This window comes from Helianthus annuus, chromosome 11 (assembly GCF_002127325.2).
Source record: "Helianthus annuus cultivar XRQ/B chromosome 11, HanXRQr2.0-SUNRISE, whole genome shotgun sequence".
Classification (NCBI taxonomy): domain Eukaryota; kingdom Viridiplantae; phylum Streptophyta; class Magnoliopsida; order Asterales; family Asteraceae; genus Helianthus; species Helianthus annuus.
In genome coordinates this window covers 154,863,786-154,880,441 of record NC_035443.2, presented here as the reverse complement: position 1 = coordinate 154,880,441, position 16,656 = coordinate 154,863,786, and the positions used below count along the sequence as shown (strand labels likewise).

The window sequence follows — 16,656 nt, the reverse complement described above, 5'->3', positions numbered from 1 at the left end:
TCGTCTTTGCACTTAAGATTTGGCGACATTATCTGTATGGTGAAAGTTGTGACATCTTTACCGACCACAAGAGCCTCAAGTATATATTTACGCAGAAGGAGCTAAATATGAGGCAAAGGAGGTGGTTGGAACTTTTAAAAGATTATGACGCAAATATTCAATACCATCCAGGCAAAGCCAATGTTGTAGCTGACGCATTAAGCCGAAAGAACTCCGGGACTATATCTTGCCTACAAATTCAACCTCATATTAGGAGGGATCTCGAAAGGATGGACATTTGGCTTCAGGTTAGTAAATCTGATGGATATCTAGCTAGAATGCAGATTGAACCCAACCTCATATCCCGGATCAAAGAAGCACAAAAGCAAGATGGAGAACTTTGGGCAATTGTGCAAAATCTAGAGGTGGGTAAGCAATCTGAATTTAGTATAGATCATCAGGGGGTGATTTGGTGCGGCAAAAGACTTTGTGTACCCGATGACTCCACCCTTCGTGAGTCATTGTTAGCCGAAGCTCACAGCTCACCATTTTCGATTCACCCAGGATCTACCAAGATGTATAGAGATTTAAGACAGAACTTCTGGTGGAATGGCATGAAAGAAGACGTTGCTCGATACGTAAGTAAATGTCTCACTTGCCAACAAGTGAAAATTGAACACAAACGAGCAAGCGGTCTGTTGCAGCCATTGGATATTCCCATATGGAAGTGGGATGAGATCACAATGGATTTTGTTACTGGTTTACCTAAGACATTCAAGAAGAATGATGTCGTATGGGTGGTTGTCGATAGATTATCAAAGTCAGCTCATTTTCTACCAATTCAGCAAGGATTTTCGGTTAATAAGTTATCCGAAATATTTCTTCAAGAAATTATTCGACTCCATGACACACCATCTTCCATTGTTTCCGATAGAGACCCACGTTTCACCTCACGATTTTGGAAAGGTTTTCAGGCAGCTTGGGGGACACGACTAAAGTTTAGTACGGCTTTCCATCCATAAACAGATGGGCAGTCAGAACGCACGATTCAGACCTTGGAAGACATGCTCCGAGCATGCGCACTCGAATGGTCTGGAAACTGGGATGAATATCTATGTCTTGTTGAGTTCGCTTACAACAATAGTTGGCAAGCAAGTATTGGCATGGCACCTTTTGAGCTTTTGTACGGTCGGAAATGTCGCGCACCCATATGCTGGGATGAAGTCGGAGAAAAGATTATTGAAGGGCCAGAATTAGTTCAGATTACAAATGAAAAAGTCACTATGGCCCGAGAAAAACTGAAAGAAGCTCAGAGTAGACAAAAGAGCTATGCAGATCAAGATAGACGACCCCTCGAATTTAAAATTGGTGACCACGTATTCTTAAAGGTATCACCTTGGCGTGGTGCTCGTAGATTTGGAATTAAAGGGAAACTTAGTCCCCGTTTCATCGGTCCATTTGAAATCCTTGAAAGAATTGGAGAAGTGTCATATCGACTGGCTTTACCGCCTCAACTCTCTCACGTTCATAACGTTTTTCATGTATCCTCTTTAAGAGGATATAATTATCATCCACTCCACGTCATTAGTTATCCGTTACTTACAATTCACGAAGATTTGTCCTACGAAGAGGAACCAGAAGCCATCTTAGATCGACAAGAAAGAGTTTTGCGTAGGAAAGTAATTCCGTTTGTTAAAGTCCTTTTGAAAAATCACTCTGAACACGAAGCAACATGGGAATCTGAAGAATCAATTCGTTCTCTATACCCTAATCTATTTTCGCAATAGAATTTTAGTCAAGTAACGGTAAATCTTGCTATTTGATATATGTTCATTTGTTTCTGTTTACGGTCAATTATGCTTTACCTTATGAGAAGATATTTTAGCTATAACTAAGTATATCTATGTAAGAAATGTCAGTACTAATAGTCACTCTAAGTATCTGTAAGTCTTTATTGACTTTTCGTATGGTAAGATATTTTATTAAGATAAGTCATAAAAGGACCATTAGGGCACATATATAAGATAATTGACAAGTATAGTCATGACCTTAGTTATAAATTTCAGATACACATGTGTGGTTAGGAGATTCTGATTACATAAGTTAGTAACTCTGTTAGGAAAGTTTCGTTTCTGTTACTTATACATTAGGTTATATTCTTATTTGAAAAAAATTTCGAGGACGGAATTTCTTTTAAGGGGGTAATAGTTGTAATGCCCATAAATTTAAAATCATTAACCACTAAGAAAACCATAATTAAGACATCCAAGTAATTCTGCACTAACCCTAAAATTTTCAAAACAATCGAAATCAGGATCAGGGCCCCTAAAACTCAGGGGGGATAAACCCCGGCTGGATGTTTATCTACTTAGAAACGTTGTTTAAATTCAATTGGACCAGATTTTGACTCAGCTAAGCTACTTAGACACGAAGCAACCTAGGCTAGAAAGTAGACCCGTCGCGCCACGCGACGGGTACACAAGTCTCTTTCGCGTGGCGCGAAGGAGACTATTTTCCAGCTATAAATAGTCGGGTCTGGGACTTGATTTCTGGCACAAAATCGACGGAAAAACTCACAATATACGCTGAGTTATAGTTCAATTACTACACAAACACACACTAATCTCGAAACGCTGCCGCAATCAGGGTAATAACTCGATCGCTGTTACGATTCAACATCCGATCGATTATAACTATCCGACGATTGTCCGAGTGCTGCTCAAATCGAGCTTATACTTTATTGTTCATCGTGATTTCGACTTGAATATTTGAGTGCTGTTCGAATTCGGACTATGCTCTGTTATTCGTTGTGAATCCGATCGAATTATTAAGTATTATACTTTGTCGTTTGTCGATAATTCGATAAATGAGTTGAAGTATTGCACTTGTTAATTGTTGTGAAGGTTTAATCTCGTGAATTGATGTAAATGCTGGATTAAGTTACTAACCTAGTTTGTGTGCATGTTATTTAAATTAGGTTAAAAGATTAATCAGTAGTCTAAACTCTGGCCGTATAAATCTAAAACATTAGCACAAGGTAGCTTCACTTTGGAATTTTTAAGGTACGGATCCTTACCCCACTCTTTATTGCTTCATATTCAGATTGTTATAAACCACTAAGTTACTATATCTGTTAAAAACTCCTCACGTCTTTGATTATCGATTCATTTGATAGTCCGTTCGATTCCTATCATTTGATTTAACTTTCATGTCATGCGATAGTATTATGTTGTTATACTCATTATCGCATGTTCCAATATATGTTCCGTTTTGTTATGAAAATAAGTTTTATAAGTTATGTGAATAAGACCATTTGTACTCTGATACCCTGAGTATCGCTTCTCGTGGAGTGTCCCACGAGCATGTTGTTGTGGCATCAACATCATGTGCTCCATCCGTGATGGAGAGATCAGTTCACGGCGTCTCTTAAGTACAAGTGTGGTACATATGGCTATTAGGAGGCGTATGGATCGATCCTAGGATTTAAGTATAAGGAGGTGGATAACGGGTATGCCAATTCGCCATCTCATGTGATAATTATGCGGGAGTAGCTACCTGTGTATTGTCACGTTTTCAGTTTGCTCATGGGTACATCCGTAAGATATGATTATGAAATTTTGTTCTTGCATCGTATCATTTTCGCCTAAAGTTCCATCCGTATAAGATTTCATATGAAGCAGTATTTGTTATTTGAGCCTAAAATTCTGTACTGAGCATTCGGCTCATTCCGTAACTTTTTGTATATAGAGGTCCACAGGTTACTTTGGGAGGGGAAAAGAGAGAAGAATAAAGCCTAGGAATAAATCTGAAGATGTTAGTTAATTAAGACAACTGTCTCCGCTTGTATAATAATCTTAATTTTTATGGTCGTGTGGTTGTATCCTTAACAAATAAATAAATGGAATTATGACTTTTGTTTATGTTACCGTTATTGTGACACGTCAGCCCTTCCGGGTTGGGGTGTTACAGCTTTTGTTTAGAATACAAAGATAAAATACTTGTGTCATTATACCATAAATACGCCCGTCCACCGGACGGGTATAAAACTAGTTAGTTTATGACAATAAATACACTCCGCCTTGTCGGGGACATCAGAATCAATATAATGCTGCCACCATGAAGATCTTTTTTTCAACAGACTGAAGGAGCCGTGGGTGGACATGGGAGTTTTCCATATTTTTTCAGTTTTTGTTTCTTCTTTGAAACCATCTCATTTTCAGAAACTAACTCACAATCTGAATTAGTTTCATTAAGATTCTCCATTGGAATAGGTAACTGTACAAGAAAACACACAACAATTCAACAATCAAATCTGGAACAAAAAAAACCAGTAGATCTAATACATTAATGAAAACTAACATCCAATATCTAAAGTCTATATTGATGAAAAACAATTTAAATTGTTAAATATTACCTTTTGAAGATCTGACGAAGATGTGAACTCAAAAAGCAAACAATATCCAAGTATCTACAAATCGATTACCATGTAGAGGTTACATACAAATCTCAAACAATCTAGTATATTATATACATACATCTCAAAACATCCGAAAGTTAATAGTTAGATACAGGATTTATAGATGAGAAAGTCGAACCTTTTGTCACCGGAGACATCGAGACAGATGACGACGGAGAGGACGCCGGATCAGAGAGGGTCGATGTCGCAGGGAAGAGGGAGCGGCGCTGAAGTTTGAGATCCAAAGAGAAACCCTAGTTTTTCTAAGTGTGAATGCGCGTGGTGTGGTGTAATTGTTTTGTTATTGAGTTTTTGAAGTGTTATTTACTTACTGAACAAAAAAAATCGTGATATATAGTATGATATATTAAAATATATCTATTTTGTTATTTTTTAAGATTTCGGATTCGGATAATCCGAATATCCGAAAATCTGTAAAACTAACATCCGAATCCCAACCCGAGATTTTCAGATATCCGAAATTGATATTTCGGATACGGGTTTTCGGATATTTCAGATTCTCGGTTTCGGATTCAGATTTTTTTGAACCCCCTACATGTTATTGACTTCCTTTCAAATAATTTCTGTTGACATGAAGTCTTTTGCCTTTCATTGGGAGTAACTAAAAGTTGTAGGCAATTTTTTGTTTTTAAAGGCGATCTTGGGTTAGTTTTTATTAAAGTTTGAAAGTGTAATTTTAGCTAATATTCTACTTCTTGTGGCTATATGAGAAAAAAGAGTACAAAGACACGCCAGTATATCAAATGACTATATAAAGAAAAATTCAAAACACTATGAACAATAAAAACGTTACAATCAAACATGGATTGAGGCAGTCCACAATAGAAGACATTGTTTCAAACGCTCCCCATCTGTTCTTCTATGAAATCATTTCCATCAAATGTTTTATAAAAAACAAATAGTCTCCAACTGATCCTTGATTTCAGCTCTCAGATGATATAACTGTAAATGGCATGTCCCTTCGAAGAAACCTGTTGACTAGAGAGTAGTTAGGAATTATCCTGAAAAAGGTTGCTCTTCAGACATTGTGTCCACTGATTTCTTAACATTAGAATTTCTACTTCTTTTTGTGTAGAGGAATCTTGAAGACTTCTCCTGTTGCAAAGTTAACTCTATCTCTTTCTTATTTGGTACTTCTTTTGTAGGTCCCTCACGGAGGATGAGGTTAAACCTTAACCTTGTTATATTAACACACTAGCAAGTGCGGAATCCAAGCTAGAGTGCAACCGAGTTGAGACAAGCATAAACACAAGACACACAAGGTTCACCGATTAACACCACTTGTATTAATGCGAATGAAAGGTTCCGGTTACAAGCACAAGGTTTACAAATCTGTTTTGTAAACTCTCTAACAGTGTGTGTGTGTTCTTGACAGAATGCTCTCACTATCTCTCGAGTCTATCTTTCTGTCTGTGTGCCTTTTTTTTTCTAAATTGAACACACTGCATGGGTATATATATACCCAGCACAGGTTGCATGGTCGAAGGATCAAGTTGACTGATCGATAGATCATCTGTCGATCACAAAGCCATCGAAGGATCCATATACTTCGAAGGATGGCATATCCTTCGAAGTCCATCCATCGAATGATATCTTTCGAGCTCATCGAAGGATATTCACAATCCTTCGATGACTTATCCTTCGACACAGAACATTATACAACCATATACAAACTGTTTGTCCAAGTCAAACCGGAGGATGGTTAACTTGGTCAAACTTACATGACTAACAAGGACATCGTTTACATCGTGACCGAATACAGACAAAGTACAGACACAAGTGCAACAACAAACTCCCCCTTGGCTGTAGCTTTGTCTCGATCTTGATCATCTTTGATCTTCGTGTCTTCAAGACTCTGATGTCCTTTCAAGTCTTCAATGTCGGAGGATCTTCAAAGTCTTCACGTCTTGAAAGCAAAAAGTGTATCAACAAACTCCCCGTATCATGTAGGAAGTGTGTTGACAAACTCCCCCTTGGCATAAGCTCCCCCTTGAGTTATGCTTGTGAAAGACTTGATCTTCAAAGCTTAAGATCCTTGTGGTGTTGACGATGGTCCGCGGCAACTCGATCATCTTCATCTTTTGAGTGCCTTCACGTCGTGTCTTCATTCCGAAGCTTGTCATCGACCATGTTCTCCTAGCCTTTAGAATCTGCACATGCAAGAAATCTAAACGCGTAATGAGAACAACTGCTTGGAATAGTTAGTTTAAACAAAAGACACACGTATGACCATGTCACAAATCAAACACCGTCCGACAGTTTGAAAGTTTAATAAATTTCTCAATTTTAGATTTAACTTTCAAAACTTGCAAATTTCGACCGTTTATGAAGATTTAGTCAATTCGGTTTTCGTTCAGGTTTCAGGTAACGAAGACTCGAGCTCCAACATCGTACGATCGAAACTAAAAGTTTTTGGTTTTTATAAAGTTTATATTAAAACAGATTTTAGGTGTGTTTTAATATTTCGAAAGACAACAATTTTAATATCCTTTGAGTGTTATCAAACGACATCACCGCTAATGTCGTGCTGATATGCACCAAACGACGAAACTGTTTAAAATAAGACAATAAAAGTTAAGCAGTAAATAAATATATACAGACATTCTTTTTGCGAGTTTCGAGGGTAAGAGAATCATATCAGTGTACGGTCATGCCAAACACTCTTGTTGTTCAGTTAGTTAACATTAAGATAAGCATCCTATAACAATTATCGGTATTGTTATCCACTTAAGCTCAACTTATCAGATGTAATCATGGCGAGGGGATACGTTAAGGTATGATTTATACTTACCGACCGGTGTTCATCCACATCACGACACATTCCCATATCAAGGTATGCACGAGAATTCATCTTACCGGTGAGTATACTGATTATCATCTGTTTGACCGTATAAGATGTGAGAAACTCACTTATTTTGATTTGAAAACAAGCCCTATGTGATATAATCACTTATTGATGAGGAACTTGATTTTCATATGCATGAGGGCACAGGAGCAAGTCCGTGAACAGGTCAGTACTTCCGTACAGCAGAGAGACGAACTTGACTCCCGGATAAATGTGATATTTTATCACTTATTTGTTTGGACATGTGATTGTTTATCACTTATTGAGGTCGAATGCAGTATGTAATATGTACACGTATGTATAGTATCATGGAAGATCTAGACTTGCGTCCCCGTTATTTTTCGGTAAAAGATACAACCATGATACCCAGATGATAAGCAGCATAAAGACCAAATATCTCAGAACCTCGGCAATCTATCAAACGAAATTTCGGTACTAAGACCATATGCCAATGAATGGTTCCCACCTGGTCTTCAGTCGATTTAAGTTTATATCACCCTGCACACTTTAAAATGATTGTGAGCCTACCGATACATCTTATATAGAGCTGCTTATCGTTTTTCATTTAAGGTTTAAAGAGGTTTGGATAGTCCACTGATGTACTATCATTTTCTCTTTTGCTCGCCAGGAAACTCATTTTTGTTTTTCTATTGTTTTTGTGTTTTTGAAATTTTTCGATGTTTTTGTATTTTCCGATTTTTGGATTTACTCCCCCTAAAATCAATAAACTAAGACAAATTTAAAACACAAAGATATTTACAAAAATGATTTTCCGATGTTGGTTTACTCTTGCTTGACCTTAATGCCGTTTACCAATAATAAAAAGTCAAATCTTGATTTGTCAAATGCTTTGGTAAAAAGGTCGGCACGTTGGTCATCAGTGTGGACCTTAACAACATCGATTAGCCTTTTCTCAAAGCAATCACGTATGAAGTGATATTTGATTTCGATGTGTTTGGTCTTTGAGTGCTGCACAGGATTTCTAGTGATCTGTAAAGCAGCAGAATTATCAACGTAAATAGGAGTAGTTAGGAATTCAAAACCGTAGTCCCGCAATTGTTGTTGGATCCAAAGAACTTGGGAGCAACAACTTGAGGCAGCAATGTATTCAGCTTCACATGTTGATGTAGCGACGCACGTCTGCTTCTTGCACTTCATGTGACTAGGCGATTTCCTAAAAACTGACATCCAGCCGTTGTGGATTTGCCGTCGATTTTGCATCCGCCATGATCAGAATCACTGAATGCGATCAAGTCAAAGTTATTATCCCTAGGGTACCATAGACCGGTGTCAGGGTAACCCTTCAAATAACGAAAAATCCTTTTTACAGCTGCAAGATGTGAGGCCTTCGGGTTGACTTGATATCTGGCAAGCAGGCACGTTGGGTACATTATGTCTGGCCTTGATGCTGTGAGGTACATAAGAGATCCGATCATTGCGCGATAGTATGAGGGGCTAACAGCTTCACCCTTCAAGTCTGGAGTAATTCCGTGATTTTGTGGCAGTGGGGTACCAATGGGCGTTGCATCAGACATCTGGAACGGCTCAAGATGTCACCAACATATTTAGTCTGATGGATGAATATCCCAGACTCAGTTTGTTGCACTTGTAGGCCCAAGAAAAAGGTCATTTCCCCCATAGCACTCATCTCGAATTTATCCTGCATAATGCGCTCGAAATTCCTACACAAGACATCATTAGTAGAACCAAAAACAATATCATCAACGTATACCTGTACCAGAAGAAGATCTCCATCTTGTTCTTTGATGAATAGAGTACAATCGATAAGACCTCTTCGAAAACCGTTCTCCAGCAGATAGGTGGATAAGGTTGCATACCAAGCTCGTGGCGCTTGATGAAGACCATAGAGAGCTTTGTTGAGCAACCAAACCCGATCGGGATGGATAGGATCTTCAAAACCTGGAGGCTGTTCGACATATACCTCTTCTTCAACCACACCATGTAAGAATGCACTTTTGACGTCCATCTGGTAAACCATGAATCCTTTGAATGAGGCATAAGCCAGAAAGATCCGAATTGCTTCCAGACGTGCAACAGGTGCATAGACTTCGTTGTAGTAGATCCCTTCTATCTGACGAAAACCTTGAACGACTAAACGTGCTTTGTTCCGAATAACCACTCCACGGTCGTCTTTCTTGCATTTGAAAACCCATCGAGTGCCAATTTTCTTGTAGTTCTCAGGTTTTTAACAAGCTTCCAAACACCAAGCTTTTGAAATTGCTGCAATTCTTCCTGCATGGCTTCAACCCAAGCACTGTCTTTCAATGCTTCTTTCCACGATTTTGGTTCTTCTTGTGACACGTAACACGCGAAGGACCAGTCATTCTGAAGACCAGATTCTCTTATAGCTGAATACAAACCAGCATTCCGGTTGTTTCTCAGCTGATTACGCGTCTGCACACCGCGATGGACATCTCCTATAATATTCTGCTGGGGGTGGGTATCATAAATCCTCATTTCAGGAATTTCTGGCACACGTGCATTGATACCCAAATTGTTAAGATTAAGATCAACAACCAACTCCACACCAGGAATGTGTGTAGAGGTGGATGCATTCCCTTCAGCAGTGTCTACATTCTGCATATGAGGTGTATCAACAGAGGCACCTTGAACAGGAGCAACTGGAGCCGAAGATCCTTCGGCTGCATCATGATATTCATCATCTTCAGAAGATTCATTATAATCAGCTGCATCTTCATAAACCTCATTTTGAACCATATTGTTGACAGACGAAGAAGCTTGTGGGTCAACAACAATAGGTCTAACCAAAGGCGAGACAGCAGCGTTGTCACTTTCCAACAACATCCTGGCCGCTGCTAACTCTTCGTCAAAGGTTGGCAGATTGAAGGAGTCAAATAGCCCATCATAATCGAACATCCACGGATCACCCGGAGCCCTAACAGGACTTGTGTACCTTTGAACCCTCACTTCACTCCATAGCTCAATCTTTTTGGTAGCTAGATTCCAAACACGAAAATTCGGAGTAGCATATCCAAGGAAGAAACCCTCGATAGCTTTAGCTCCAAACTTTCCATCCGGCTCAATCATAGTACATGGAGCACCAAACGGTTCTAGGTAAGAAAGATCCGGTTTCCTTTTCTGAAGGAGTTCAAAGCAAGTTTTGCCATGTCTCTTTACTGTAAGAACTCTGTTTAACGTGTAGCATGCAGCCGATACAGCCTCCCCCCAGAATTGAATAGGGAGTTCGACTCTACTAGCATTGTTCTTGCAGTTTCTATAATCGTTCGATTCTTCCTCTCCGCGACACCATTTTGTTGTGGAGTATAACGAGAACTGTACTCATGAAGAATGCCTTTAGAAGTACAAAACTCATCCATAACTTGATTCTTGAATTCGGTTCCATTGTCGCTTCGGATCCTCTTCACTTTCAACGAATAGAGATTCTCCAACATTGTAAGAAGATCCTTGAGAATGCCAGGAGTTTGACTCTTGTGTGCCATGAAGGATACCCAAGAAAATATAGAATAATCATCAGTAACAACTAGACAATAAGCATCTCCGAATGTTGTCTTGTGTTTCATAGGTCCAAAAAGATCCATATGAAGACGTTCGAGAGGCATGCTGACAGTGTTGATTTTCTTCAAAGGGTGAGACTTCTTTGTTTGCTTCCCCTTTTGGCACGAGACACAGATATCTTGTAAATGAAAACTTCTCATAGGCACACCATTCACAAGATTATTTTTCACCAAATGGTTCATCTTTCTCAAGTGAATGTGTCCCATTCTTCTGTGCCAAGATATAGACTCCTTTTCCGTGGCTTTTGAGACAAAGCAAGTGACTTGTGCAGATGTTGTAATCGCTTGGCTCATGTCAAGAATATAAAGATCATTAACTCTCGGAGCCGATAAGAGAATCCATTCTTGTGGAATTTTGAATCCAGGTTTCAGCACATAGCAGCCGGCATCATCAAAATGCACTGAGAAATTTTTATCGTAGATTTGCGACACACTGAGAAGATTATGATCAATTTGCTTAACATAATTGATCTTATCGAAGCACACAAAACCATTTGAGATACTTCCCTCTCCAGTGATGAATCCGCCTTTGTCTCCCACAAATGCAACATACCCTCCTCTAATGTTTCTCACGTCGTATAGGAGCCGTAAGTCGCCAGTCATGTGCCTGGATGCTCCACTATCAACAATCCAGTGACTGTTAATAGTTCCTCCTAGAACATCCTGCACACGTCATTTAAAAATATCAGTTGAGAATGGGGACCCAAGCCTTAGTGGTCTTGGGTCATCCCTGAGCATCACGAAACGTGATATCAATCTCTTGATGGTTTTCAAGAACAACTGCTCCCCCTGAATTGTCACCCGCCTTAGGTAACCAAGTTCGTTTTTGCCTACCAGTTTTTGAAGATTCTGGTTTTACAGGTTGTGACACACTTGGTTCCTTTGAACTGTTTTAACTTCAGATTTTAAAGCTTTTTCAACAGTTTTCATGTTCTTACGTCGTTGTTTAGTTTCTTGTTCTTTTACAGTTCGTTTATCATGTTTAGGTGAAACTGACCGACGTTGAGGATGAACTGTTTCAGGTGGAGCTTTCTCAACAAATTTATTCTTTGGAGCATTTGGGTAGTTTTTGATGATGTGCCCAATTTCTCCACATTTAAAACATGTTCTCCTTTCAACAAATTTAGGAGAACTTGATTGACCACAAGATGTCGAACTCGTGGAACCCGAGGTACTAGCCTTTTCATCACACCCATTTGTGCGTTGAGTGTAATTGTTATCACTGTTACGTTTTAAGATTGTGACTTGTTTTACAAAATCAGTGTTAGATTTGTTCTCAAAAGTTTCAATCTTATCAGTACCCTTGGATGACACGAACTTGACATCTTTTGCTTTCTTTTGAAATTGAGCTCCTTTTGTTTCAGACTTCATCTGAGAGACTTTATGCTTTTGAGCTCGTTTGACTGGTTGTTTACCATTAGAAGCACTAGGTTGTTGAGTGGTTGAAGATTTTTGATTACCAAACTGTTTTCTAATCTCAGCCTTAGGAATTGGATCACATTGTGTTACAACAATTCCCGGAAGTGTTTTTCCCAAAAATTTGTTTGTGTTGTCTTCAAAGACTTTATCAATCAGAGATTGATTTACATTTTTAATTGGGAAATCGTGATCTGAGTAGATTTTATCATCTCCAACCAAAGTATACAACACATTACTGCTTTTAACAGTAGACACACATGTCTTATCAACTTTGACAGAATCAATCACTTGTTTCTTAACAGATGAGACATCAGGAGTATCAGGATCACAAAGAATGTGATTCTCTCGTGGAATAACTACTCCTTTCATCTTGTTAAGTGATTTATCCTGTTCACCTACATCCACTTCTGATTCATCATCCGATGTCTCATAGTCCTCGATAATTGGAGGACTTTGCTTCATTGATGATGAAGTTTCTTGTTGCTTAGAGGATGTGTTTGAAGAATTGTCCGGTTTGAACCCTAGGCCAGTAGCAAATTCCTCAACATCAAGAGGCACACTGGGTTCATACCGAGGCATTTCCTCCTCATCAGGCATCTTGGTATAATTATTCATCAAAGGGGGCGGACATTTCTTATACCCTATGCCTTTCTGATTTCCCTTCGGTTGTTGAACATCGATGATGTGATCAAGCACAAATTGGGAGTTAGAATAACTCTCCAATTTTTGTTTGATCGCATCATGCTCGCATTGGGCAATGGCTAATTGCTTCTTAGTTTCTTCCACAATGTTAATATATTCATTTATACTTACTTGCTTGTGGTAAACTACTTTGTTCACTTCGGACACATTTTTCTTTAAAGTTTCAATTACTGATTTAAAATCTTTTTCGTTCCGAGTTAAAGCCATATGTGCCTCTTTGCATTTGGAAAGTTCAATAACCAAATTTTGATTAAGCTTTTCTAGTTCAAGCTTCATTTCAGCACAAGATTCACAAACACTAGGAGCAGGAGGTTCAGAATTTACCTGACTCGAAGAGGCTGACACATTTGTCATAAAAGCAGTTTGAAAAGAAAAAGATCCGTCTTCAGAAAAGAACTTTTCCATTTCCCTGGATGTAGTAGCAGCCTTCTTGATCATAATTGATTTCTGACATAAGAGATCATCAGCTTCATTCAATAAATCTTCAACACCAGAACCTGCTTCCTCCTTCACATCAGACTCAGACTCTGATTGATTATCCCCAGAAACAGAGCCTTCTTCATCAGAACTTCCAGAATAACCAGAACTATCATCACTTTCAGAGGACTCTTCTTTATGAACATGCTTGATGATCTTTGCATAACAAGTTGTTCCACCTCCTTGATCACCTTCACCAAACTGCACAGACCAGTCACATCCCTCATCACCTTGAACAGCCAAAGCCCGATTGGGATTTGAAGTTCCAGACTGGCCCTGATTGTTATTAACTGCCACAATCCTCCTCTCACGGTTTTCTTGCTGGGCATTCACATTTGTAGTACTCGTCTGGTTTCTGAAAGGGTTGTGATTGCCTTGTTTTGTTGGTCGAGTGCACTCACGTTTGAAGTGCCCTTTATTACCACAATTGAAGCATGTAACGGCGTTGATATCAAACCCATACTTTGTATCTTTCTTTCCTTCCAACGAAGTTCTTCCAGTTCGAGCCATGAAATCTTTTGCCCTTCTCACTGCACTAGCAAAAGCCCATTTGATATCCATCAACTCCATTTCTTCCTTGTCGATCTGTTGATAATCTTCATTGGTCATGTTGATGTTTCCAAGCTGACCTGCTACCAAACCACAATAAGCACTGACCATTGTATTGATAATTTCCATATGCTCCTTAGCAACTTCAATGCTGAGGTGCGAAAGGTTTGAATTATCGACTCGGATTGTGTTAGGGTTTTGAGATTGAGGATTGTTTGTATAATGAGCCTGCTGTTGTTGTTGTGGTGGTTGGACTTGTGGCTGTGTTGGGACGGGAATGTAAGACCTCGGATCAAAAGCCGGAGCAGCAGTTGATTGAGGAAACGGAAGAGAACTTGTGTTGGACACAAATGCAGTTTGCAGTTTAGGTTGCTGAGCTGCAGCGGATCTTGCCAAAACATCGAAGCCTGGAAGGTACATTTCTGTATTTTGAGGAGCGGGAGCTCGCTTTGCTTTCCTGATTTCTTCATCATTTTTATGTTCCAGCTTCTGAATGAACTCATAGATGTTAACCGTGTCTAGAGTTCCAGTGTGCTTCAACAGCTCAATAAAAGAACTCCATTTTGGAGGTAAGGCGTCAGCAAACCTATTTACCATGTCTTGTTGAGTAGAGACAACCCCATAAGCACACATTTCACTAATCAGATGATAGAAACGTGTTGTCATATCATTTAGAGTTTCGTTTTCCAAAAATTGAAACGATTCAAACTCTTTCTTCAACAAATCATGACGAGACTTTCGAGTAGCTGCATTGCCTTCTCCTCTAGCAACTAAGGCATCCCACAATGTTTTCGTGGTCTTGCAGTAGGAGAACTGATGATAGATATCTTTGTTGAGTGCTTGTGTAAGTGTAGCAAAGGCCTTTTTCTCCAATTCATAAGCCTTCTTGTCATTTTCCAGCATGTTAGCATAACCTTCTGAAGTGGACGCCGCAACCTCAAGACTAGCATTGAATGCATTGATGAAACACGTCCAAAGATCGGTGCTTTGCCCTTGAACATACGTGTGAAAGCGGTTTTTCCATGATGGAAAGTCGTTCATATGGTTCAATTTTGGTGGACGGTTGTTGCTGCCCGTTTCGCTTTCACTAATCAAAAGATTTTGAATGCTTTGACTTTGATTGGATACCAAAGCCCATTGACTTGGACTGATTGAGGGCGGTGGAAACATACTTTTCGCCCAAGCTGCAGCAGAGGTTAGCTCTTGACTAGATTGTGAGTCAATACTCCAGTCCCAAGGACTTGTACAACTCATTTTGATGGATACTAATTGGAAACCTTCACAAACACAAACCTGTTAGATTCAAAGAGACAAGAATTGAAAGATACAGACTTGTTCGAAAGATCAAGACTTGTTCGAAGGATCAACAGTGTTCGAAAGATCACTGTTGAGTTTCGAACAAAGACTTCGAAAGATTCACAATTTGACAGATCCTTATCTTTCGAGCAATTATTTCGAAAGATTCACAATTTGAAAGATCCTTATCTTTCGAGCAATTATTTCGAAAGATTCACAATTTGAAAGATCCTTATCTTTCGAATAACTATCCTTCGAATAGATTCCTTGGATCGAAGGATAAGTCTCTGACTTCGAAGGGTGGGTCGAAAGATGATTATCTATCGAGCCTTCCTTGATCGAAAGATGATCGTTCGATATCGAAAGATATCCTTTGATCGCTTCTGACACAACTGACAAAAAGGTGACAGGTTGGTGAGAAAGGTGATTGGTTGGTGAACCAACTTTCGGCAGAAAGGATGTTCTGACCTCAACTTTTCACCAACTTTGATCTTCAAAAAAAAATATGCCCAAAATGGCAAATCTTATCCAGAAAGTCCAGTCACCGGAACACACCGGAATTTGGCCGGAAATCACCAAATTTCGTAAAAACAAGTTGTAAGTTACCCAACCCGCTTTTTAACACTCCCGGTTGGTTTAGAACACGTTTTTATGCCAAGAGATCCCAGAAAATCACTAAAAACGGGAGCTAAACCAAGTGTCCAAACACACCAAGACTTGAACAAACCCTGTTTTTAACAAGGTAAAGAGCCACGGCTCTGATACCACTTGTAGGTCCCTCGCGGAGGATGAGGTTAAACCTTAACCTTGTTATATTAACACACTAGCAGGTGCGGAATCCAAGCTAGAGTGCAACCGAGTTGAGACAAGCATAAACACAAGACACACAAGGTTCACCGATTAACACCACTTGTATTAATGCGAATGAAAGGTTCCGGTTACAAGCACAAGGTTTACAAATCTGTTTTGTAAACTCTCTAACAGTGTGTGTGTGTTCTTGACAGAATGCTCTCACTATCTCTCGAGTCTATCTTTCTGTCTGTGTGCCTTTTTTTTCTAAATTGAACACACTGCATGGGCATATATTGTAGGTCCCTCTCGGAGGATGAGGTTCAACCTTAACCTTGTTATACTAACCCACTAGCAAGTGCGGAATCCAAGCTAGTGAGCAAACCGGGATGAAACAAGCACAAACACAAACACACAAAGATTCACCGATTAACACCACTTGTATTAATGCGAATGAAAGGTTCCGGTTACAAGCACAATGTTCACAAATGTGTTTTGCAAACTCTCTAGTGTGTGTGTGTGTTTCGGACAGAATGCTCTCAAGAATCTCTCTATCTTTCTGTGTG

At 39.3% G+C, this 16,656-nt stretch overlaps 1 protein-coding gene across 1 annotated transcript; it reads left to right on the top strand.

Moving 5' to 3' along the window:
- Positions 1-269: 269 nt before the first annotated feature.
- Positions 270-4,666, top strand: LOC118484167. The gene is made up of 2 exons (XM_035980133.1): positions 270-617; positions 4,541-4,666. Exons 1-2 carry the CDS (start codon positions 270-272, stop codon positions 4,664-4,666), a joined length of 474 nt encoding a protein of 157 aa, XP_035836026.1.
- Positions 4,667-16,656: the final 11,990 nt, after the last annotated feature.